The 23,810-nt window shown below is 42.5% G+C and overlaps 2 protein-coding genes across 5 annotated transcripts in view; one reads left to right on the forward strand and one right to left on the reverse strand.

The window, feature by feature from the left end:
* The window catches only part of GPSM2 (G protein signaling modulator 2), a 26,381-nt gene extending 16,211 nt beyond the window's left edge, over positions 1-10,170 (forward strand). Inside the window, exons 4-15 of the mRNA XM_084211690.1 lie at positions 1,019-1,154; positions 1,615-1,757; positions 2,256-2,379; positions 2,647-2,762; positions 3,752-3,907; positions 4,694-4,802; positions 5,196-5,325; positions 5,625-5,692; positions 6,632-6,808; positions 7,561-7,723; positions 7,857-8,074; positions 9,488-10,170. Coding sequence (XP_084067816.1) covers positions 1,019-1,154; positions 1,615-1,757; positions 2,256-2,379; positions 2,647-2,762; positions 3,752-3,907; positions 4,694-4,802; positions 5,196-5,325; positions 5,625-5,692; positions 6,632-6,808; positions 7,561-7,723; positions 7,857-8,074; positions 9,488-9,652 — 1,705 coding nt within the window. The 3' untranslated portion in view covers positions 9,653-10,170. The remainder of the gene's footprint in view (positions 1-1,018; positions 1,155-1,614; positions 1,758-2,255; positions 2,380-2,646; positions 2,763-3,751; positions 3,908-4,693; positions 4,803-5,195; positions 5,326-5,624; positions 5,693-6,631; positions 6,809-7,560; positions 7,724-7,856; positions 8,075-9,487) is intronic.
* CLCC1 (chloride channel CLIC like 1) lies at positions 7,569-23,606 on the reverse strand. 4 transcript variants are annotated; one of them, XM_084211691.1, is made up of 13 exons: positions 23,473-23,606; positions 21,631-21,771; positions 19,817-19,909; positions 18,862-18,969; positions 16,273-16,494; positions 15,310-15,450; positions 14,095-14,188; positions 12,936-13,033; positions 12,709-12,855; positions 11,844-12,125; positions 11,028-11,273; positions 10,621-10,696; positions 7,571-7,705 (listed from the first exon to the last, which is right to left on the reverse strand). In XM_084211691.1, exons 2-12 carry the CDS (start codon positions 21,760-21,762, stop codon positions 10,640-10,642), a joined length of 1,620 nt encoding a protein of 539 aa, XP_084067817.1. In that variant the 5' UTR covers positions 21,763-21,771; positions 23,473-23,606; the 3' UTR covers positions 7,571-7,705; positions 10,621-10,639. The 4 variants fall into 4 exon arrangements, with proteins under 4 accessions (XP_084067819.1, XP_084067817.1, XP_084067818.1 ...); XM_084211692.1 differs by lacking the exon at positions 23,473-23,606 and adding an exon at positions 23,136-23,346; XM_084211693.1 differs by lacking the exon at positions 10,621-10,696 and having other exon boundaries at positions 7,569-7,705.
* Between the last annotated feature and the right edge of the window lie 204 nt (positions 23,607-23,810).

Raw genomic sequence — 23,810 nt, forward strand, 5'->3', positions numbered from 1 at the left:
AGCTGAGCAGCTGACTGTTCATTGTCCTGCCAAACCCTGCTATTAATACTGGCTAATGAGTGAACGTGGTGCTGGCAGAAGGCTGGGGGGCCTGGCAGGTCACTTGGGTGCCCTCTAACCTGGCAGCTAATACTTGGTCTAGCACCATAATCCTAGAACTGACTGAGGCCTCACCAGGTTTCTGGATAATTAAATGGCTGCTTTAAATCCACCCTTTCTTTACCCTTTCATGTTTCTAAAACTCAAGTGTTTTTAGTTCTCCATATTGTTAAGCTGCTCTCATTTACTAGACACAATTCCTTAATGTTTATCTGTGTAAAACTCATAATGTAATACTGTGAAATCTAAACCCTATCCTTTTCATTTGCTGTTAATGTATCTGACTTTTACTGATTTGTATAGATCTAAGCATATCATGTACTTAACCTCAATTTGGCATAAATCTGTTCTTCCCCCTGCCTTACCTTGCTCCTGTGCTGTGATCTTGGGGCATTTGTTTTGTTGTGTTACTGCCCAGGTATGACAGTCTGAGTGTTTCAGTGGCAGTCTCTTGCCTTAGTCTCATTTAAAATGTAGAAATGAAGTAGTGCCTTGAGCTACAGAGGAGACTGTAAGTCTTAAACCTTACAATTAAGTGTCTTGTTAAATTAAAGGAGATTTTTACTTAAAAGGAGATGGTCAAGTAAAACACAAATACAGTTAAATCTCTCTTTCTAATGCTGGGACTGTCTTTCTAAATAATCTTTAAGAATTTTCTTTCTATTCTCTTCTTAAAAGATGTGAATTTAAAAAATAAATGTTAAGCAGATGATCAATACCAGCAGCTGGCCAAACAGCAGTGACAGAACGAGGTGTCTGTAACCACACACTCTGAACAATGTTTGAGTGCATTTCAGATATAAAATGAACTGAACACATATCCATTTACATAGTTGTGGTCTCTTTCATAAATTCATGTAATTCTTCATTGGTTTAAGTGATACACTGTTTTCTGGGTACTTAATTGCTGCTATTTTAGGACAATTGGAGATCTACTGGGAGAAGCTAAAGCTAGTGGGAACCTGGGCAACACCTTAAAGGTACTTGGGAATTTTGAAGAAGCTATCGTTTGCTGTCAGAGACATCTGGATATTTCCAGAGAACTTAATGATAAGGTAAGAATTGTGCAGGAATTTGGATGTAAAGTGCTAACACACATTCCTGAACCCTGTGGTACTGGTAAGGAATGTGCACCTTTCAGAGGGAAATAGTGACTATTCAATTATTTCTTCTAGGCAATACAAACCTATTAGTTGGAATACAGTTGTTTTACCTGGAAGGCTATAGGTCCAGGTTAAACATTATCCTATTTTGTGATGGTTTTGTTTGTTTTATATTTAATTTTAAATGGTGATTGATCTCTAGAATGTATCTTGCTCTTCAAAATAAGTAGTAAGCAAAACAATTGGATTGGGGGGCTATGACTGAGTAGGTGATAATATGTTCTGAATGGGCAGAGTAGGTATTGACAAGTTGTTAAGGATCTTTTATCCCATCTGTGTATTGTGCAAATAGTTGTTGTGATAGAAGGCTTTGAAGCATGAAATTTAATGCCTTCTTTCACTTCTGGTTCAGGTTGGAGAAGCAAGAGCACTGTATAATCTGGGAAATGTTTATCACTCTAAAGGGAAAAATGTAGCTAATGCTGGGACTCATGATCCAGGGGAACTTCCAGATGATGTGAAAAATGCTTTACAGAAGGCTGCAAAGTATTATGAGTAAGTAGTAGCTTTAAGTGTTGGGGGCTGGGAGGATATGATCATGTAGTTCATAGAATATGGGAGATCTGCAGTGCCATGAGCTAAACTATAGAATGCTTCTCTGCAGAACTGAAGTACCTGTCAGTTTGGTGTTTGCAAGGTGACAGTGCACTGGTTTTTATCAAACCCTCACTTGCAGTGTACCTGAAAACCCTTAGTTAGAAACAAGCAGAACTCTTCAAACCAGGCTGAGACAACAGGACCTTGTTACACCTGTGTGTGTAACTAGAGGGGAGCACACTGGCTTGAGTTAGAATGCAGTGGAGTTTGGTATCTCACAGAAAGTATTTCTTACTCAGATTCATGGTTATTTAAAGGCCATTAAAATAGGCCAAAGTAGAATATCTCTGCCTTTTCCTTTATATAAGAAATTAAAATTAGTTTTTATATGACTGTGAGAAAAAACCCAAACCTTTTAAAAATCACAATTCTTGTTTTCACTCTTCCCCAAAACAGGGAAAACCTGTCAATAGTAACAGAGCTGGGTGACAGAGCAGCACAAGGACGTGCCTTTGGAAATTTGGGAAACACACACTATCTTCTGGGCAACTTCAGGAGTGCAGTTTTAGCCCATGAACAGGTACAACAATGTGCTAATAATGAATTCTGTTCTAGCAAAATATCAGGTTGCTCCTGACCTTTAGTACATGTGTTGTGTTGGATCTTGTTGCAAGCTTTTTAATGCAGGTTTTAAATCTTAATGGCACAAACTTCAAGTTTGGCTGTTCTTATATTATCTTAGCATTGTTGACCTAAAGAATGCAATTTTTTCTTGCCTTTCTGCATGCAAATGTATGTTACAAGGTATAAAGTGGAGTAACTAATGCAGTTATTTCACATTTTTAAGCGTCTCCTCATTGCAAAAGAATTTGGTGATAGATCAGCAGAAAGAAGAGCATACAGCAACCTTGGAAATGCCTACATATTCCTGGGGGAATTTGAAACTGCTGCTGAATACTACAGGTGAATGACTGCTGATAAACACAAATTATTCCTCCTGTACAGTTTACTTCTGTTGTGCCTGATACTGTAGCTCACTATAGTGGAACAGCCATTGCTTCAACACATACTTTAGAAAAATTTCCATTTGTTTCGCAAAGGAATTTTTCCTTTGTTGTTTAACTATTCTGATTCTCCTAAGGGAGGGGCAGCATTAATGCTTTTTATTTTTTTAAACTATATTGCTACTTTAAATAGTTTCTTTGCAGTGCTGTAGACAGACATCTTTCACTGCTAGGCAATTATTCCCATTATTCTACAAGCAGGCATTACTGTCTCAGCTCTTCGTGAGTTCTAGAATGCTGTGAGTAGCTTTCCTGCCCTGAGATGGGTGTGCGCACCAGCTGAGAGAGCTGGTGCACAGCAACATCTATTTACATCTTTAGTCTGTATTTAAAAGCCAGACTTGTCTTGCTCTCTGCACCACTGAGCAGTTGCTGCTGTACCTGGGAAAGTAAAAGCTTGGCAAGATACAGTATAGGTGTTATTAGCATCTGACTGGGATTTGAGAGCACACCAGTTCTTAGGGAGAAAAGCCTCAGTACTGAACAGATCTTTGTGAGCACTCAAATTCTTCTTGCCCAGCACAGCTCGACTGGCCTGGTGAGTATAGGCCTGTCCTGCCCGTGCTGATGGGAAAGTAGGTATTGTAACTGGTATTTAACACTGTCAGGGAAACTCCTACAAATTATTAAGGAAGTATTAAATTAAAAGATGCTGTTTGAGGAATCAGCCTGCTCTCTAATGAAGTAGGTTGCCGTGGAGGGAAGACTTTACAAGTATGAGATTGTAAGGGTTTACAAGATTGTAATTTATTAGCCGATAATTTGCTAGCCTGCTGCCCCAGTTTGTTGAAGTTGTGTAACTGATTTTCAGTTGTGCATGTGCACTTCTGAAAGCTTTTCCTTGTGGTGGTTTCTGAGGTTTCTGAGGTGATTGATCCTCTCCTGCAGGAGGACGCTGCAGCTGGCTCGGCAGCTGAAGGACAGAGCCGTGGAAGCGCAGGCCTGCTACAGCCTGGGGAACACCTACACCCTGCTCCAGGACTATGAGAAAGCAATTGATTATCATCTCAAACACCTTGTGATTGCTCAGGAGCTACATGACAAGTAAGCCCTAAGAGACTGCTTAATGGATGTGTGACACTCAGAGCAAATCCTGTTACCTTCAACTCTGCTGTCATTGTTCCCCATGTGACAGCTGCAGTTAATGTGAATTCCCCCAATGCTGGGCTTTGGTTTTCATATGGAAAACGAAAATTACTCATAATGGTATTGCAGCTAATGAGTCTGAGATGAAAGACAAACTGATGAATGACTGCTTCTACATCATCTCCTGTCAGCAAGTCTGTGTAAATTAAGGAAAAACAGATCCGTCTTTCATGAGTTCATTGTCATAATTCATCCTACTTTCATAAGAATCTGTCTTCTACTTGTCCACAAGTTAATAATATAGGAAGGGATGGGGGAAGGAGAATAACACAGCAGCAAGTTATGTTTATATTACAGTTTTGATTTCTGAGGCCTTTTTTATAGTGTTGGGTGCAACCATAATTTTTTGCAACATTTAAATGTACCTCTTCTTAAGTCACTAAGAATACAGAGGACTAATAAGGCACGCAAACTGAGGAGGAGCAAAGTAGGCTATACAATGTCCCATACTTACAAAACTAACTTGTTGCTGTGAGCTTAAAAATTTTTGTTAAATTTGTTCATATTTATTTATAACCAGATCACACTCCTTTAAATACCATATTTAATATGTTGGTGGTAGAATGGTCTCTGATGATTGCCTCCATTATTTTGGCCCAGCAGATTACTCTGGCCGTACTGTGAAACCCTGACCTCTGGTGTTCAGCAGGTAGAAGTGTAATAGCAAATGTGTGTTGTTTTCAGAATTGGGGAAGGAAGAGCATGCTGGAGTTTAGGGAATGCTTACACTGCTCTGGGAAATCATGACCAAGCCATCCATTTCGCAGAAAGGCACCTGGAGATTTCAAGAGAGGTATGATTTTCATACTCCCACTGTGCTGGCTGTTGGTTTTTGCTCTCACTCCCAGAGGTTTTATGGAGGTGTGTTTGTGCATCTGATTTTGAGCGATGGCATGCATTTTCAATTATTCTAGAGACAGCTGATTCCAGCTTATTTCAGCCAGTCAGCTCCTTAGTCTTGGTGTCACCACTCACAATGTCATCATGGACAACCAAATTAGTGGCCAAGCAGGCTTTTTTATGCTACCTATAAGTTGTTACTTCTTTGAAAAGATGTTCTCAGTCTTCAACCAGTAAAACCTTTTCAGCCTTTTTCTCTGAGAAGTCAATGGACAAGGATTGCTATACAGTTACACATGTGAGTATTTGTTAAGGTAATACAACTGCTTATTTTATTTGCTTGAAGGTAGGAGACAGAAGTGGAGAACTCACTGCCAGACTTAATCTCTCAGATCTTCAAATGGTTCTTGGATTAAGCTACAGCACAAACAACTCCATGATGGCAGAAAGCCATGCAGTGGAAAACAGTTTGAATGGTATGTGCCTCTTTCTGAAGTAGTTTCCCAACAGAGAATTTAAGAAAGAATCTCATTAGAGTTCTTTACTGAGTTGGGGTTGAGTATGTGTGTTTGCTTGGTTTCCTCCCCAGCAGCTAAAAAAGGTTCTTGTGGTATTGGACCCCTTCAGCACCTCCTTTTCTGGAGGATTTATATTTTGAATCACAATTTATATTGTGATTAGTGTCTTTGTGTATTCTAATTGTGTCTGTGTCTTGGACCTTGGACCTTTGACACCATAAATTTTAATAATAAAAAGATGAATTTGTCTCTTGAAGGTGGCAGACCAAGAGGACGCCGTTACAGTATGGAGAACATGGAACTTATGAAATTAACACCAGAAAAGGTTGGCACTTTGCTTCTTTCTGTTCTGCTGCTGAGATTGCAGTGAAACATTCTGAGGGTGTGCTGATGTGCCACTTGCCTCCCTTTTTAATTTAGTTGATCACAGAAGCTCCATAACAGCAGGTCTAACAATACTAAGAAATAATACTTTTGTCATGTAGGTAACAGCATGTGACAGGTGATGGCTGCAATGGCTTGTGGGAAGCCTGCTTTATTGCCTCCACCAATGAGAAAGAATGGGGTTCTGTAATGAGCATCAAAGGAATTTTCATCTCTTTGTAGAGATGGGTTGAGGTTGCAGCATGAAAGTAATTCAGAATAAAATTCCTGAGCTTTAGCTTAGCTCTTCTGAACTAAACCTCTTCTTTCTTTGGCTACAATCATTTTATAGGGACTTAAAATACATGTTGTGTTTTTCACTTTGAGATTTCAACCAACTTGCAAACCATCAGAAGCTTCAACCTCCATCTTGAGTAAGCATGCTATTTCAGAAATATTACAGCCGAGTCACAGGCAAAACAACTTCCCCCCCAAGCTCAGAAATCTTCTGGCAATGGGAGTTCCCAATTAAAATCCTTGTGTCCGTCTAGGGGGGATTTCTTTTACATTCTGGCTTTCAGTACTGGGCTGGCAGTTCTGCATAAATTATTCCAGTGGCAGACTGAAATTGATATTTTTCCCTCCACAGTGGGATATCTAATTCCAGTCTCTTCAGGGGAGGCAAAGCCTGCTATGTTAATCAATAAAATCTCATGTGTAGTCAGTACAGCTGAAGTCAGCCCTGGTGCTCAAGAGCCTCTTTAGGTACATCCCTGTGGCTGCAAGTACAAAATAGTCTAAAGCTGCCTCATTCTGGGGAGGAAAAGCAGCAGCAAGTAAGAGGTAACAATACTGGTAAGTAAAATCAGAAGGCTTCATTTCCTGACTCTTGTTTTCTTAGGTTCCGAACTGGAACAGTGAGATTCTTGCTAAACAGAAACCACTGGTTGCCAAAACTTCAGCAAAACTTCATTTTGTAAATCGACTGAAAGGGAAAAAGTACAAAAACGGCACCACCTCCAAAGTTTTGCAGGATGCCAGTAATTCCATTGATCATCGACTTCCTAACTCTCAGAGGGTAAGTGTGGCCTTTACTCATCTTTGTGTGATCTGATTTGTGGAAAACACCTTCCTGCAGCTGTCCTGTTCAGTTTAGCTTGATTTAAACACCGTGGCTCTAAACTGATGCAGGATCTGTCATTCTACAGCTCTCTCAGGGGTGGTGCCAGCTTTAATATTTTCCTACTACTGAAACATTTTATTTATGGTGGATTTTTTGAAGTTAGAAATAAAATTTGCAAGCTGAGGTCTAAGTCTCTTGTAGACCCTACTTCTCCAAACTTAGGAAAATCTAGTTCTTTTGATTCAGACAGTAGGAGATATTTCGGCCATACTTTTTAGGTTATTACACTCTTGAGAGAAGTCAGTTTAAAATAAAATAACTGAGTCATTTGGTCATAGACCTGAGGAGAAAATGGTAACTGTTCATTGCTGTTCTTGTTTCTTTTTCCTCTCATGGGCATTTGGGGGTTTTGTTGGATTAATGGCTGAGGAGGAATAACTCCCATTTTACCATGATCAGAGCAGTGTTTCTGTCCATTTCAGAGAATGAGACATTTCTAATATACTTCACTATCCAAAATGCTGCCCTAGCATTAGCATCTCCTCCTTGGATAGATCTCTGGCTGTAGAAATAGTTGACTAAAAAAAATTTATTTAATAAATTTCAGATATGTAAATATCAAGCATATCACTGGACTGAAACTCTGATGCACTTGTCCCAGCTGTAGGCACTCTAAGGTCAAATACCCCAAATTTTCTCTTTTTCAGAAAAACAGCCGTGAGACAATGGCCGACGAAGGGTTCTTTGATCTGCTGAGTCGGTTCCAGAGTAACAGGATGGATGATCAGAGGTGCTGCTTCCAGGAGAAGAACAGACTCTCAGCGGCTTCAGTGGCAACATCCTCTACTCCACCTAAAACGATGATAAAATGTAATTTTTTAAAAGAAAAATCTATATTTGACTCGAGTTTTTGCCATTTCAAAATGTATTTGCAGGCAAGACTCACTACAGCAATGAATTTACTCCTAGGCTAACTCTAACTTATTTTGTCTGTCCTGGGCAGCCTTTTCCACGTCCGTGGTGTCCCCGCACACGGACGAGTTCCTGGAGCTGCTGGCGAGCTCACAGAGCCGGCGGCTGGATGACCAACGCGCCAGCTTCAGCGAGCTGCCCGGCCTGCGCCTGCGGCAGCGCGGCAGCCAGGCTCTGCTGGGCCACCTCGTGGCCAGCAGCAACAGGGACCTGGATGACGACTTCTTCGATATATTGATTAAATGCCAGGTAAGGGCTTAACGACCACCTCCTCAGCTTCTGCCTCTGGGGGCTTCGGCTGGGCCTCCTCTACTGCATTCCTGTAAGGAAGCCACTGTGTTGTAAGATATGTGTTGATCTGACAGATAAGGAGGAACATAAGAGAACAAAAGATGAGGGTTGGGGGTTTAATTAGCCAGTGTCTAGGAAGTATAATTTTGGTATTTACACCACAACAACTATTAAAAGTAAGAAATGCTTAAAAAGTGAAGAAAAACAAGTGAGGCTATTGCAAGGAGTATGAAAAATGGTTTTAAGTGTTTGGACCTCGCTTGCTAAGGAGGACACCTGATATACCAGCAGTCCTAATTTATCAACTAAAAGAATTCAGTATCCAGGTTTTGGTGGTAAGACTGGTCATCATTACCATGAGATTAAGTTTAAATGATAATTTATAGCAATATACAAGTGAGGTGACTGATTTTCAATTAGAGCATATGCATGTATCAATTAGACCAAAAAGAATTAAAAAGACTTGCTGGTTTGTCTGATTGGTTGATAAGCAGCCAAAAATATGAAATTCAGATGCTGAGTTCTCCAAAGTTCAGTAAGTATGGTAGCCTGGCTGAAAAAGCAGCACCTGGAATTGAGTCTACATGACAGTCAGCCCACTGAAATACCACGTTCTGTTATAGAAGCTTGTCTTTTTCCTTCTGTGAGTCAAGCAAAGAATCTAGAAATACTCTCTTTTAGGACTGGAAAAATATTTAATCTCCTCTGCTTTAAACAAGAAGCGAAGGGTTGCTGCCTTTGAGCCTTTTTGTCTCAGGGGTGCCTGTCCCACGTCCACCCAGCACTGAAAGCTGTGCTTTTCCTCCTGTGCCCACACTGCCCTCCAGCAGCAGCCTGTTCCTGTGGGAACACCATGCCCCAACTTGGGAGCAGAGCCCAGACCAGCAGAGTTTGCCACTGCTCTGTAACCTTGGCACTAAACTGTACCCAGCTGCACAGAGTTGAGGCAAGGGGGCCTTCAAGGTGTGCCTTCCCAAATCTCACAACACTGCAGCCAATTTTCAGTCCCTGTGTAAGGAAAGGAAGACAACCATACTTCTTGGTGTATGAGACCAGAAACACCCTGTACTAATGCTGAAAAATCTCCTTTGAACTAACTTAAATCTCATTTTGCAATATGTCAAAGAACTGAACGGGGGGGGTCATTTTCAGACACATGGGACAAGTGGGTCAGAGGAACCATTTTAGTTACACTTGGACTCCATAATTTCATTTAGCAAGTTTAACTTGAAGCAAAACTTATAAAATAAATCTCTCTACTAGTTTTAAATCTGCTAGCAAAAGGTTTTAGTAGTTTTTTCACTTAATATTGTTCACTTACTCCATATCTTCCTGTAAATATGCAGCTTTTATTGCTTGGTCTGTCTGTAGGGTTCCAGACTGGATGATCAGAGATGTGCTCCTCCAGGAGCTGCCAAAGGCCCCACTGTACCAGATGAGGATTTTTTCAGCCTGATTTTGCGCTCACAAGCGAAGAGAATGGATGAGCAGAGAGTCCACTTACCCTCAGCTATAAAGGGACCCAATTCCAGCTGAAGACCCCAGAAGTATGTATAGCAGCATCCCTAGGGATCATTCTGGTTTGCTGGAAAAGCACACTTGCCTTTTTTAAGATGACTACAATTAGCAGCTCTGTCTCCTGATTTTTCACAGAAATAGCAGCAGCATCACACTGGTGAGCAGTACTTACAGAGCTGCCCCTGCTCTTGCATTTGGCAGCTGCTTTCAGAGCAGTGTCTGAGGTACTGGTACTGCGTCCCCCTCTTATTTGTCTCTAATCTATCAAAATTCTTAAGACTTTTTTCTCTGTCAATTCTATCATTGCTCATTAGTGGATTCTACCACTGTCTCAATCTAGTGAAAAACTTAAATTTTTATGTTCTTTTTAAAGAAAATTTGATTTTTTTCCCCCTGATTTTTACTTCCCGAAAAAAAGTTCTGTTTTCTTTTATACTTTTTTTAAAAAAATAATTTAAAAAAAAGAGAAGAAATAGCTTTAGTATTTAGTCTCTTTGCAGAAACACAGTTTGGAAGAAACAATAATTTCTATTAAAAAATTAAACCCTAGTTTTAATTCTGTTTAATAAAAAATAGTTTTTTCAAGCATTATGGTTTTTTGGTAATATTTAGCTGTTTCCCACATTAATTCAGAACAGTTCTATAATCAGCAGAAGTTTTCAAGAAGTACTTACTTTTAAGAAACAGCTGCTCATGCTGCTCTACAGCTTGTGTGATATGTGCCCACGCACCAGGGAAACACGGGGGTGGTGGGCACTGGGCACCAACTCCCATGGGCCTGAGGCAGGACCTGCAGCACCCCAATTTCCAGTGCCACCCGCAGGAAATGCACAGGTGCTGCTTCCTGTACCTGACCTCAGCTGCTCTCCGGCTCTGGCTAAGGATGAGCCTGGCTGGAGGAGTTCTGGGGAGCCACCACTGAATGTTCATCCCCAGGGAAGCTCCTGCTCCTGGCCCTGTTTAGCTCTGAACTGCCTAAAACTCACCTGCTACAACATCAGGTGCTCACTCTCTGCAGATCATTACACCAGGAGGAAATCCGTCAGCTGTCCCAAAACTGAGCTGACAAGAAGCAAACTGATTTTAAAGAACATAAACCCAAAGACAGACCTGAGACATCTGAGCTGGGAATTAGCATTATGGGAATTACTCAAAACTTATTACACAAAGTGATTGCCAGCAAGCAGCAACACTCCAGAAGCCTGGGTTTATTCTGGCCACTTAAAGGCGTATCATCTTACTTAACACCTTTATTTCAGATTCCAGACAGAGTACCCTCTCCCAGATTTTACAATCCCACCTAACAGCTTACTGATGTTCTTTTCTCTTCTACACTTGAGAATGGGAGCAGAATTATCAAGTACATGACAAGTAAAGATTAGACAAAACTTACAGCAGAGCCTGGGTCTTCCTTAGTCTCTTTCCTGGAGTCATATAAAACACTCTCTTTCTTCTCTTCACACGGTTCTGCGGCAGAACTTTTCCGTTCCAGGTTTTTATTAGTGTCACAGTTTTCTCCAGTCTCTCCCTCTGCTTTGTTTGTCTCCTGTTTTTGCTGCTCAAGTGCAGCTTCTGCAGTAAGGTTTTCAGTTTTGACAGTTTCAAGTCTATGAATTTCAGATTCCGTGTACAACCTGTTCTGCAAAAAAATCAATAATAACCTATTAATTAAGCAATTAAAACTTACAGCATCTATTGTTTCAAGTGCATCCCAGCTCAAGGGGTAGGGCTCACCCAAAGCATGACGGTTATTTTTTTTTTCCCTTGGGAAAAAGAACATGTAAATAAGCCAAATATAGAGTATAAATCTGTTTTGAATTTTCTGCAGTTTACAGGAAAGTCAGCACTACTTTTTTCCTCCACATTTCATCTGTGGGTTATCATAATTGCCCAAGCTGACACACTGATCTCTCAAAATGGAAGTGGTCTTTACCATAAAGAGTTTTAATTCAGTAAATTGCCACAGTTAGCCTCTGCAAGATATTTTTCCAGAAGAAACACATCCAAGACACCTTTATCAAACTATTCCACAGGGGAATGTGTAGCTCCCTAGCTCCTCTCTCCCCCAGATCAGGGTTTAAGTGTGTTGTTTAAATGTGTTCTAGCAGGTGCCACTGCCATCTGTTCAGTTTAATGCCAGCTCCCAGAGCACCAGGAGACACATCAGGCTCTGCTCCGTGGGACTGTGGTCCCTGTGCGACTCTGGTACCTGTGCATCCGGCTGGTCGCTGGCGTGCGTCGTGTCCGGGCTCCTGCTGCCATTGCCCGCTCTCAGCCTGGGGAGAGGCCTCGTGGCAGCGTCTCCTCTGTCCTGGTGGCCTCTGAGCATGTAGGGCTGCTGCTGCACGTAGTACTCGTCTGCTGCCCTCCTGTCGTACTGCCCAAACGCTATTTGCTCCTGCCCGCTAGCAGGCAGAGGAAGACTCTTCTTCTGAGAAGACCTTAAGTGTCTCAATGCAGACACTGATGATCCTGCACCATAGCAAAAAGTCTGGGGGAGAGGAAAAAACCCAAACTCAGCAAAACACCAAATATCTGCAGCCTATGGTTTTCACAGATTTCCTGTCATATATCTGGAAGACCCTCAGGTGAAGAGAACGGCTCCAGCTCAAGCTTTCTGCAGTCTGACCACGCTGCAGGAACTGCCAGGCTGGATGCAGTTCATTATTAGTGCCACATTAAAGATGTTTAAGGCTCTAACTCAATGCCTTCATGTTAAATGCCACCTACACACATCACAATGTAATGACTTAAAGAAGAAATGGGAACTAAGGTGCAATAAACTGTCAGCCTAAGATTTTAAGCAGTTTAATGCTAGTATATCCCACCTGGGGAGTGGGAGAGGAATACAGTTTGAATACAAAACTTGGCTCTTTTAATTCCTAGACCAACTGTAGTATAAAGCCTTTGTCAAGAAAAAATTCCCTTCCAGAAGTAGTTCCTTTGTGCTAAGAAATCTGTTCAGTTGTACAAATGAGAAACACATAATATAATAGATAATACTTAAATATAAACACATTTAATATTTAAAAAATAAAACTGAGCTTCTAAATGTATGATGAATGTATACAAACCAGGACACCCAGAGCCATGGTAATGAGCACTGGAACCTGCAGAATTAACGGAATCTCCTTCATAAGTGCCTTGATGAATTCACCAATACCTTGTCCTATGTCCTTCAAAGGCTCAGTTACAAAGTTGGTGAAAGTTACTGCCAAGGCCTAGAAAATAAACAGAAAACCAGTGTTGTCACACAAACAACAGCCTAGGCCTTGGCAGTCCCTTTGGGCTTGGCACATACCTTTGATGGTGGAACCATATAGACAGGATTTACAAGCAGAATTTCATAATACTTCTTACAGGGATCATCCTGAAACGTCCATGTACTTCTAAGCCATTCTGAAGTCAAAGCAGACACATATTATTACTACTTCTTAAAAAGATATTTTGTGACACAGCAGCAATACAGAAAGGAGCATTTCAGTTACAGATGGAAGAGAACTCTTCTAGATACAGTTCAAAACAGATTTATTTTTACACATCTGAGATTGGCTTGGAAGTATAGTTTATCCAGTCAAGGGGATGCAGGAAGGGGAGGGAAGGCTGGAAAGAAAAAGAAGCTGAAGTTTTCCCAGGTATAATCAAGAAAGCTCGTTAGGTGAGATCAGTTCCCAGAAGCCTCAAGGCAAAAAGTCTCATCTGTGGAAACTATGAACTTGCACACTGTGTTCACAGCTACTGACACATTCTGTGTTATTGCTCATCTGCCAATCTGCAGGGAGATTGAAATTGTCTACTTTGCTTGCTGGATTCAAGGGTCTGTTTTAGTTGCAAGCAGGAAGTCGTACTTCTTAAGGGAATTTTACATTATGAACAAGTGATTGATGACATCAGTGTTTCTGTAGTTGGTTTTACTGCAGTCAGAACATAAATCATTGACATGTAATCAAAAACAGAGTCAAGAAATTACATGGGGAAGACCATAACAAGCACTCTTTAAGTGCTGCCACCCTTCATCTACCTGCTATGGCACTGGCTAGAAATTACAGCTAATTAAAAAAATCAGCTTTCTCTGTAAAATAATAACACCTGAATAAACAATTACAGATCCAATTCCTGAAATCCATTGTACTCACAGGTGTGATACATGAAAAAAAATCCTTGTCCTGAACTCTGCCTGCCTTTCTTTAGTAAATGGCACTTTACTGAATGGTACCAGGGAAACACAGGTAAGTTACAAGAAAAAGAAGTAACACCATGACAAACCCTAAGTACAGTGCTGTGAACAGCTCTCCTCCCCAGGCCTAGAAAACAGTCTTATGGGATGGGAAAAGGGTAAAACCATCTAGTGAAGAGAATTCCCTGTACTACCCATGAAGAAATCTGAGTATCCTGGGATGCAATGGATCGGTATTTTGTGATCTTAACTACTACTGCAAAGTACCAAGACAAGAACTTACCCATGAGACTTCCATACCACTCCAGCTTCTCCGCACAGACCTTGTCAAACTGCCCCATCTTGGCCATCTCTGCCTGGTGCTGAGCAAAGGCCAGCTGCAGGGACAGCAGAGGGAAATGCATTGAGTGCTGCTCCTCAGCTCTCCCTGCTTGCTCTCAGCAGCCTTGGGATAGTTCCCCACATAAATGAGAATTCCCCATTGTCCCCTTGTAATGACAATTCCCCATGTAATATGTATTTAGAAAAGTTTACTATCTAAACAATTTAATGGAATTCTAAGAACTTCTTAGGAATAGACAAAACCCCTGAGATAATGGCTATCTCCAAGTTATTCTCCACAAAAGGAGTCTGAATTGTCAAAGGATCAGACTTCAATATTCAAAAATACAAGTTCAAGGCAAAAGTAAACTGATGACATCTTTCCTTAACATGTTTCTGGAATAGAGACACAGCTGTCATGCAATTACTAGTTAAAACATCCTCTTTTTTTTTTCCCAAATAATTCCATAAGAAATACCTGTATTTATTATAGTTTTGCCTTACTGTTTGCAACTGATAATCAAAACAGAAAAATTCAGTCAAATCTTCTGTTGCAAAACTGACATTCTTCCCTGCCTCAACCCAAGTCATCTGCATGGCATTCCAAGCCCATGCCAGAGCCATCCCACTTCTCCAGGACTCTGCTATCCCTGGGTCTGACAAGCTGCAGTTCAATCCTGACTGACAAGATGTGAGGGCAGATTTTGTGGCTGGGCTTTGATCTGGTATCCTAAATTCCTCCTCAATAAAACTCATCTGATTGTACCATCAGCCACTTAATCCCCATTAATAAGGCATTTATTTATCTGGTCTATCACATGAAACACAGTTTCTACCAGGGAATCTTAAGAAAAAAACTTTGAATATATTTCTGTATACCTTTTCTAACAAGCTGCTTTAGTCAGAGGTTACATCTGCCTTGCCGATGTAGTGAAATCAGAGTTCTAATGTTCTCTGAATTTTGTGCACCTCTACAGCAGAACACAGTTGTCAGGGTTTGTTTTGTTCTTTACACCTAACACACCTATCAACATGCAAAAAAAAAATGTTTATCCCTTTTTTTATTTTGCAGTTAATTAAAAGCTGTATGTAAACTAACCAAAGCAACTAAACAACCTTAACTCCCTCATAGCTGTGAAGTTCTAAGCCAAAGAGCCATTAAGATTACAGAACTTACTGTGTACAAGTAAAACCAATTCCATACAAAACTGACGAGAAATGTCAGAAATAAAACGTATTTCAGCTGAACAAAGCGACAAACATACGTCCGCAGCTCTGTAGCCATTACAATCACAACGCATGCTATGCACAAGAGTAGCTGAAAAGGAAAAGAGGAAAAAATTATGACCCATATTTGGACCTTTCACAAGCTCACTGACAGTACACATGAAGAAACTTCTAACTTTTTACTAATGTCATTTACACAGAATAGCTGAGAAGTTCCTCCCTGCTTCCACAGCCCATCTGAGCAGCACAAGACAGAACAGTTTTGTGCAGTACTAATATCCATCCCTGTCATAGCCTGACATTGCAGTTGCTCATTTGTTTCTTGTGATATTTAGTTATTTCTTCCTTAGGATGTTTGTTACATTAGCGACCACACTTCTAAATTATCAAACTGGTGTCAGCCAGTGCTTGAGCAGTTTGTGCCTGCTCTGAACCACAGAAGAACTGCTGCCAACTCCTGCACAGAGAGACAAAGTTACAGTCTGGGTACCAGCAGCAAGACCAACAGCTTCAACAACTACATGAACAAGAGACAAATATGGAATATCTATAATGCATGAGGTGTCAGTTCTAGTGGCAAGAAAGTGCTAGAGCACAGTGAGTCTGGCAGTACAGATATAAAAGACAAAAAAAAACCCAAAAAACAAAAACAAAAACAAAAAAAAAAACACCAGGAAAAAAGCCCCAAACCAGAGCTACAATAGAGAACAGAAGACCACAGGAATAAAAAACCTGAATTCCTTCTTAAAGCAAATACACCCTTCAGCAACCACAAAAAAAAAAAAAAAAGACTCACTAGAAGTATGATGGAAAGAATTGCTTTATCTGTGGAGTTAAGATGGTAATATTGACTAGCACAGAGAAACTGAAGAAAACAGCAGTTAAAAGCAATAATCAACCTTTATTCTCTTACCCACAACAAATGATATAGATGAATTCCAAAAGTGTCTTCAAATCTCCACCGCCAAGCTTCATCATCATGGTGCTTAAAATTGATCAAAACATCACTGAGTGCCTCATCCAGCGCACCTGGCTGCCAGGCTTCCTCACTGACAAACCTGAGGATCTCCAAATACGTCTGTCTGGTAAGAATGATCTCAGCATCGTAATGGACATGGTCCACATCCTCCCCAGGCTGCATTCAAAGCAAAGCAAAACAATGGTTAAAAGCTGCTTATCTGGAAATAGAAATGCAGCCATAGGCCAAAACTGATCATATTCATCCTGTACCAGCACCCTTCTGAAGCAGACTACAGGATGAAAACATGGGACAGGGGGCACACTATGATTCTATAACCTTTTTTGTTTGTCTAAACTACATGAAACACAATTCAATTGGTTTGTAATGTTTCAATTTTACAGAAAAAAACCCTAAAAAAATAAACTATCTCACTTGTTACTAAGATTTCAGGACCAGTGCTCATTAACAAGTAATAATTACATATACACTATGTATGCCTCAGTTAAAGCTGGATAATACAGACAGGAACTATTAAATACTAAAACAAGAAGTTTTACATTGCTAAATGTAATGTTCCTTATTTAACAGTAAATTTGCTTATTACTAAAGATCAGTTCTTCTACCTCTGAATAAACAAAATCTCCAAAGACAAAATAAAGTGCTCAGCCAACAACTAAAGTATCATGCAGCCACTCACTCCCTCCAATATCCCTCCTGGTGGGGAGGAGAATGAGCAAAAAGGTAAACCTCATAAGCTGAGACAAGAACAGCAAACAAAATAAAATGTGATGGTAATAATACTACTAGTCATGAAAAGAGAGAAAGAAGGAAATAAAACCCAGATGAGCAAGTGGTGGACAATGCAACTGCTCCCCAAGCTGATCAGGCCCATTCCCAAGCAGCTATCAGTCCCTCCCAGCCAGCTCCCCCAGCTCATGCTGAGCACAGCAGCCATGGTTTGCAGTGGCTCTGTGGCCAGCTCAGCTCAGCTGTCCTGGCCACGCTCCCTCACAGCTCCTCCTGCACCTCCTCGCCGGCACGAGGCACGGAGAAGTCCTTGACTTAGAGAGAGCACCACTAAAACACCAGAGTGCTATCAATAGTGTGCTTACACTGAATCCAAAACACAGCACTGCACCAGCTACCAGCAAGAAAATTCACTCTATTCCAGCTGAAATCACTGCTTAAAGAAAGTAATAAGGTGATTCTTATATGGAAACTCTAATAAGCTACTATTCCTTGATGGACAGAATTACAGAATGGTTTGGGTTAAAGATAATCTAGTTCCAACTAGATGTTGGACATGGGACACCTCCCACTACACTACATTGCTGAAAGCCCCATCCAGCCTGGCCTTGAATGCTTTCAGGGATGGGGCATCCACAACTTCTCTGGACAATTTCTTCCAGTGCCTCACAACCCTCAGAGCAAAGAATTTCTTCCCAGTATCTAATCTAAACCTCCACTCTTTCAGTTTAAAGCCATTCTCCCTTGTCCTAGCATTGCACACACCTGTAAAAGGTCCCTCTTACAGGCCCCCCTTTAGGTACTCAAAGGGTCTCTAAGGTCTCTCCAGAGCCTTCTCTTCCCCAGGCTGAACAACCTCAGCTCTCCCAGACTGTTTTTGTAGGAGAGATGCTCCAGCCCTCAGATCATCCCTGTGTCCTTCTCTGGACTTGTTTCAACAGGTCCATGTTCTTCTCTGCCCTGGGGACCCTAGAGCTGGACACAGCACTGCAGGCTGGGTCTCACCAGAGCAAAGGGGCAGTCCCCTCCCTGCCCTGCTGCCCACACTGCTTTGCATGCGGCCCAGGGTGCAGTTGGCTTTCTGGGCTGAAAGCTCACATTGCCAGCTTCTCCAGCACTCCCAAGTCTTTCTCCTGAGGGACAGTCCCAGTCCTTTCTCCACCCAAGCCTATTCTTCTTCCCAGCATTGTCTCATCACGTGTACAGGACCTTGCACTTGGTCCCACTGAACTCCCTGAGTCTGGCACAGACCCAGCTCTCAAGCCTGTCAGGGTCCCCCTGGACAGCATCCCTTCCTTAGGGGTTTAATTCTATCTGGGCTTTAGCTTTCCTAAGCTGATGCCTGTCCCTGCTTGGACAATCTCTCTGTACTCCTCCCAGGTTACCTGTCCTCACTTCCACCCTCTGCAGGTTAACATGGTAGACCTACAATACAGGCCTTGTAAGTCTACGACAAACAACCCAAGTCTGGCTCCTTCCAGTTTCCAACCATTAATGTGACCAGAACAAGGTGTTCCTATATCTGCACTCCAGCAACAGATGTTAGGATACACTGAATTCACAAACCCTTCCTCTGGATGCTTTACAGACCAAACGGCACAACTGTGTCTCCTCAGCAGTACAGGGTGCACGTGCTGCTATCAGCTTTTCCTTTGCCATTCAGTTCCCTTCATTTCATTTAAAGTACACCAGCATAATTACTCAATGCTTGGTAACTGTGAAAACTACATAAAGCAGTAATATGAATTCATTTTAATTAAGTGTTTTTTTTAAAATGACTGTTCAAATACTTACAAGGCCAAGTTTTCCAGCTTCATTTAAAATCTTATTCAAGAATCGCTTAAAAATATAAAAGCTACGGCTCTCCTGTGATTTGGCATTCCTCTTCTCACACTCTGCAAGCTGCAATTGTGCAAAAGACACTTTTATTCACTTTGCTCAAACCAGCTTCTTCATAGGAGAGAAAAAAACCCAAATATACCAACACATTTAACTCGGGATTAACAGGGGCACATTTCTTTAGTTTAGCAATGATTCCATGGTTAGTATGCCAGATAAAAAGCATATGCAGTTACTTTCCATAGGACTGGCCAGTACTGGAGAGTTCACATCCGCTAGTAATATTCAAATCCTGACTTCAGTAAGGCTAGAAACAAATGTAAACATCTGGATCTCCTTAAGTTTTAAGTTTGCACCAGGAAAAAAAAAGAGGGAACTGCCCAAAAATGAAAGTAACTAAAACAACATTAAAATGACACATATCCCATTGGGGATCCAAATGGCTGAGGGCAGTAAGGGCCCCAGTAGACACACAAGCATCCCCATGTCTAGGAGAGGTCTGAAAGCAGCATCTGAGAGCTGCAGCTTGGCACATGGTCTCTGTGCCCACAACCCACCCCTTAAAATCTAACAGGACTGACCAGCTTGAGAACAGCACAGGGTAATCACACCTCTAAACTGCTGACACTGGACAGAAGCACCTAGCTCCTATCGATTTTGTTACACTATAAAACATGTCAGGAAACAGACCTTTGTAGGCAGAACAACAACTTGAAAATGAATTCAAACCACTTCCAGTCTCTCCTCTGCCTAGAGGTTCCCCCTCCATAAAGAATGAATTATGCCAGCAATGCACCTGTTTGCTGCTATCCAGAAGAGCATCATCAGAAAGCACAAAACTATAAGCATTAAAATATATAAGCATATTTATAAGCACTATAAAACACAGGAAAATATTCTGAGAACAAACCTTGTGTTGCAAGGAATCTATTACCCTGGAACAACGTGAAATTTCAGTACTGACTGTATCTGCAGCCTCTTCCTCAGAGTCATGATAGTTTGGCTAAAATTACAGAAGAAAACCATATTTTCAGAATCCAAGAATTTGACCAACATGCCCTGTTACACTTCTACAGTCAAATCACTTAAGAAGGAGCAAAGGAGCTAAAACCTGAGTACAGATCTTTGCTGCTAGCACTCTCCCAATTGACACTGCAGTTACCTCTCTGCTGTTATTTTAGGCTCCAGCTGAACAATTGCTTTGAGTTTATCTAAATGCACGCTGCTTTCAAAAGGTGAGGTCTTGCCTGTCCTCCCCCACTTGCCCTTTCCCCTCCTGCGAGTGCCGGTGATCCACAGAGTGCATCAGATTAGATAATGGCACTGGCTAAAAACTGACTCAGCAGGCAAAGGGGCAGTTTCCAGCCAGATGAATTCCCAGTCCAGCTGGCCACGCCACCAGCCAGACTGCAAGCAAACACAAATCCCATTCTGGGCCGCCTGCCTTTATCTACTCCAGAGCACTCTATGCGCTCTGTTCATTACTCAGACACAGTCAGAGCAGGGCTGCTTACAACCACGTGTGCACACTGAGGGAAGCCTCCAAGAGGAAGCACACCTGAATCAGTGAACTCATGCTGAAACAAAGTTTCAGCTGAGGGCTTGAGCAGCTACACACAGCCCGCCCACCTAAAAATCTCTCGGCAGAGCAGAAAAGAAATCCGGAGAAGATGGACTAACACAAACTAGTAATTTTTTTTTAGTTTAAGATGTAGTTCTATTTTTGTGGGAGACAACAATAAAGCTACTACTTTTTTATATAAAGCTGAAGCAGTTGGGCTCCAAAGCTTGCTGCTGGATCTTAAGGATGCTAATGACTATCAGGTGGACCTGGAGAAGTTGGAGGTTGATGAGGAAAGATGTGGAGAGCAATAACTCACTCTGCACCTTTTAAGCTTCAGAAAATTATGTTCTGTAGTGTTTAAAGAGCATGACTCAAGACTGTAAAACCAAACTTGAAAGCTGAATAATGGCAAAAAGCAAGGGTGCCCTTACAACCACCTCCAGTTTACAGTGCCATCTGTGCACATATGCACAAGATAACCAACATGCACCTCATGGTATTCAGAGTCTGCTCCTCATACAAGACATAGAAAATTCATTTTGTTAGGACTGATTTTCTTCCTAGTTCATCTTCTCTTCAGTGTTAATGATTCATTAAAAGTACAGCACTCAATCCCTAGTCTGACCTTTCTTCTGAAAACTGAGGCCCAGCATTACAAAACACCATTAAAATTCACAACAGTTCCGCAAGAAACGGGAAACTGGCTCCTGTTGCTGGGAAACTGGTTGACTAAAATAAAATACAATAATTAACTTTAACTCCCCCAACTTTTATCAGTTAGGAACCTGATTTGCAAGATAATTAACACTATACTTGAGAAATTAGCAAGAGCTGCTTAACCCAGTACTTCTCAGAGCAGTAACCTGTGATGCCACAACCTGCATAAATCAAGCACCACCTGTGAAAATACAAAAAGCCTGCTTGATATGACTTGATCTGAGGGCAACAGAACCTTACCAGGGAAAGGTTCTGAGCTAATTACACTATTTTTTCCCTTGCAGTTTTAATCATGGACAAACACTTTTCTGTGTATGGATTTAGATACAACATAAGCCCTTAAAAGCACTGTACTGCTATCATTATTTACTGTCACAGTTTAAAAGCAATCTTCCAACAGCATTTAGCTTTCTGGGAGAGACACACACCCTTTCTTTCTCTACCTTATAAGGTCTTCTCATTGTTCCTGATGCTGCATCATAATTGAGCATATCCGTGGGGTCAATCCATTCATCTTCTTGAACTTTACAGCTCCCTATCAGCATCACAGCGCACAATACCAAAGGAAACAGCATCCTGTATCACTGAATATAACAAGAAATTCAGGTATTTAGGTCAGGGTGTAACATGCTGTATCAAAAAAATGAAACAATCTTACATTAAAAAAACTAAAAGTGGAGCTTTTTAAAAGCTCATTTCTCCAATAAGCAGGTTTAAACTCACTTCCATATTTTTCCCAAGGAAAATGCTGACAATAATATACACAATTAAACTCTATTATATAAGTGGATCAATACCCCTGACTTTGTTATCAGCAGGTGTAGCACAGAGTTCAGTATTGCTAAATATGATAAAACAGTGCAGAACTCCAGCATGCTTCACCACAAGGGCATTGTGTTAACAGCAAAGCAAATTTTGCTGTCACATTAATAGGAAGACTTGGCAGAAAAACTGCCCTTGCATTTCAGCTGTTCCTCAGATACCAGAGGTGCTTTGATTCTGAGGGATGGCCAATTCAGCACTAAAAAGGGAAGCACAGAGCCAGTGCAGCACTGTGGGTCCAGTCACATTCAGTAAAAACCACCACAGTCACAGATTCACCAACAGCGTGACAGACACACTGTGAGTCTGGTCATGTCCAACAAACTCTCCTGGCCAGACCACAGTCTGGAAACTTTCAACAACCCTCAGGTGAAAAACACTGTAATTTACTGAGCAACAGAAACGCTGGACTGTCAGTGATAAACACACCGTCTGCAGGAGCACACGAACACAAAAAATATGAGCAATAAACCGACAAAAAAATACGTTACAGTGGGAGACGACTAAAAACACAATCGCAAACAGTAGCTGGCTCTCTGAATTCCCTGAGGGAGCACTCGGTGCTCGAGCCTTACCCAACAGGCATTCCTGTGAGAGGCACAACACGCCGACAGATCCAGGATACAAAGGTGGAGTCTCCTCTGACCTCCGCCCCTCTAAACCTATATTTATATTGTTTTTTTGAGGGAGGGTAGAAGGTAGAGTTTCAGTTGATGACACTTCATATTTAGGCCCAGTTTGAGTGACTTTAGTCATACGTGTAAAGCACGTTCACGTTTTACTTCACTAGCGCACGTTGAGGTGTGCAAAGTGATAGTATTTTCGAGTTAACGGAGCACGTTCAGGTTTTGGTCACCTTTTGGGTCACTCCTTTGGCTTAGTTCCCCTTGGCTCCATTGTTTTAAAAAGAGCACGGCAGCACGGCCACACCACCTCCTGCCGTTCCACTATCCTTTGTTCCCTTCCTGAGGGCGATACCCCGCGCTCCCTCAGAGATCCTGCTCCTAAGGGTGCAGGCAGCTTGCCCCTGGAGAACTACTGCCAACGCTAACACTCCTCCTTGATGAACTTTGGTTTTCAGTATTCCTTCACGAAGGGGGCAGCACGCCCGTCACGCAGAACTCACCTTGGCCAGCCTTGCAGGGACATCCCTGCCCTGCCTGGCGCCGCGGCCTGCTCTCCTCGGTGCGGCTCCGCAGGCCCCGCAGGCCCCGGGCCCCGCTCCGGCCCGGCGCAGGCCGGCACTGCCGCCCGAGCTGCAGGAGCCGGCAGGGCCGTAGAGAAGCGGCTCCTCACGCTTCTCCCCCGCCCTCGCCTCCTTCACATCGCAGCCGACACCGCTCTCCGCCGACACACGCAGCCCGGCAACCCCTCCCCGCTCCTCCTCCTCGCCCCGCCACTGCGCAGGCCCCGGCCAGCAGCGGCGCCCGCCCGCCCGCAGTCCCGCTCGCCGCCCGCGGTACCTGAGGGGCCGCGGGGTTCCCGGCGTTCACCCGGGGTGTTTACCCGCTGCGGGGCCGCCCCGCCAGCCGCTCCGCCCGGCGCCTCCGCTGCCCAGCCGGGGGTGGCTCCGCCCAGGAAGCGCCGCGGAGCAGCGGCCGCGGCGGCGCCGCCCGGCCCCGAGGCGCCGTTCGGGCTGCGGGCCCCGCCCCGAGGGAGCAGCGGCCCCGCCCCGAGCCCCGGCGCAGAGAGACGAACCGGCGCTAAATGCAAGCTCAGGCACAGCAGGCGGGGTGTAAAATGATGGATGTAGAACAAAACCCGCCCTGTAAAGACACAACTGGGAATGAAATTAATGTCA

The sequence above is a fragment of the Fringilla coelebs genome (genome assembly GCF_963513975.1).
Source record: "Fringilla coelebs genome assembly, chromosome: 9".
Taxonomy (NCBI): domain Eukaryota; kingdom Metazoa; phylum Chordata; class Aves; order Passeriformes; family Fringillidae; genus Fringilla; species Fringilla coelebs.

Bases quoted from the DNA above. Each gene is read 5' to 3' on its own strand.
- CLCC1 (XM_084211691.1), bottom strand. From the start codon at position 21,762: ATGCTGTTTCCTTTGGTATTGTGCGCTGTGATGCTGATAGGGAGCTGT. The intron at 15,451-16,272 runs GTAAGAGAATAA...TTTCCTTTTCAG, and splicing joins ATCTATATCATTTGTTGTGG to CTACTCTTGTGCATAGCATG. The intron at 11,274-11,843 runs GTACCAGAGTCG...ATTTTTTTGCAG, and splicing joins GCGACCAGCCGGATGCACAG to AACAGGTTGTACACGGAATC.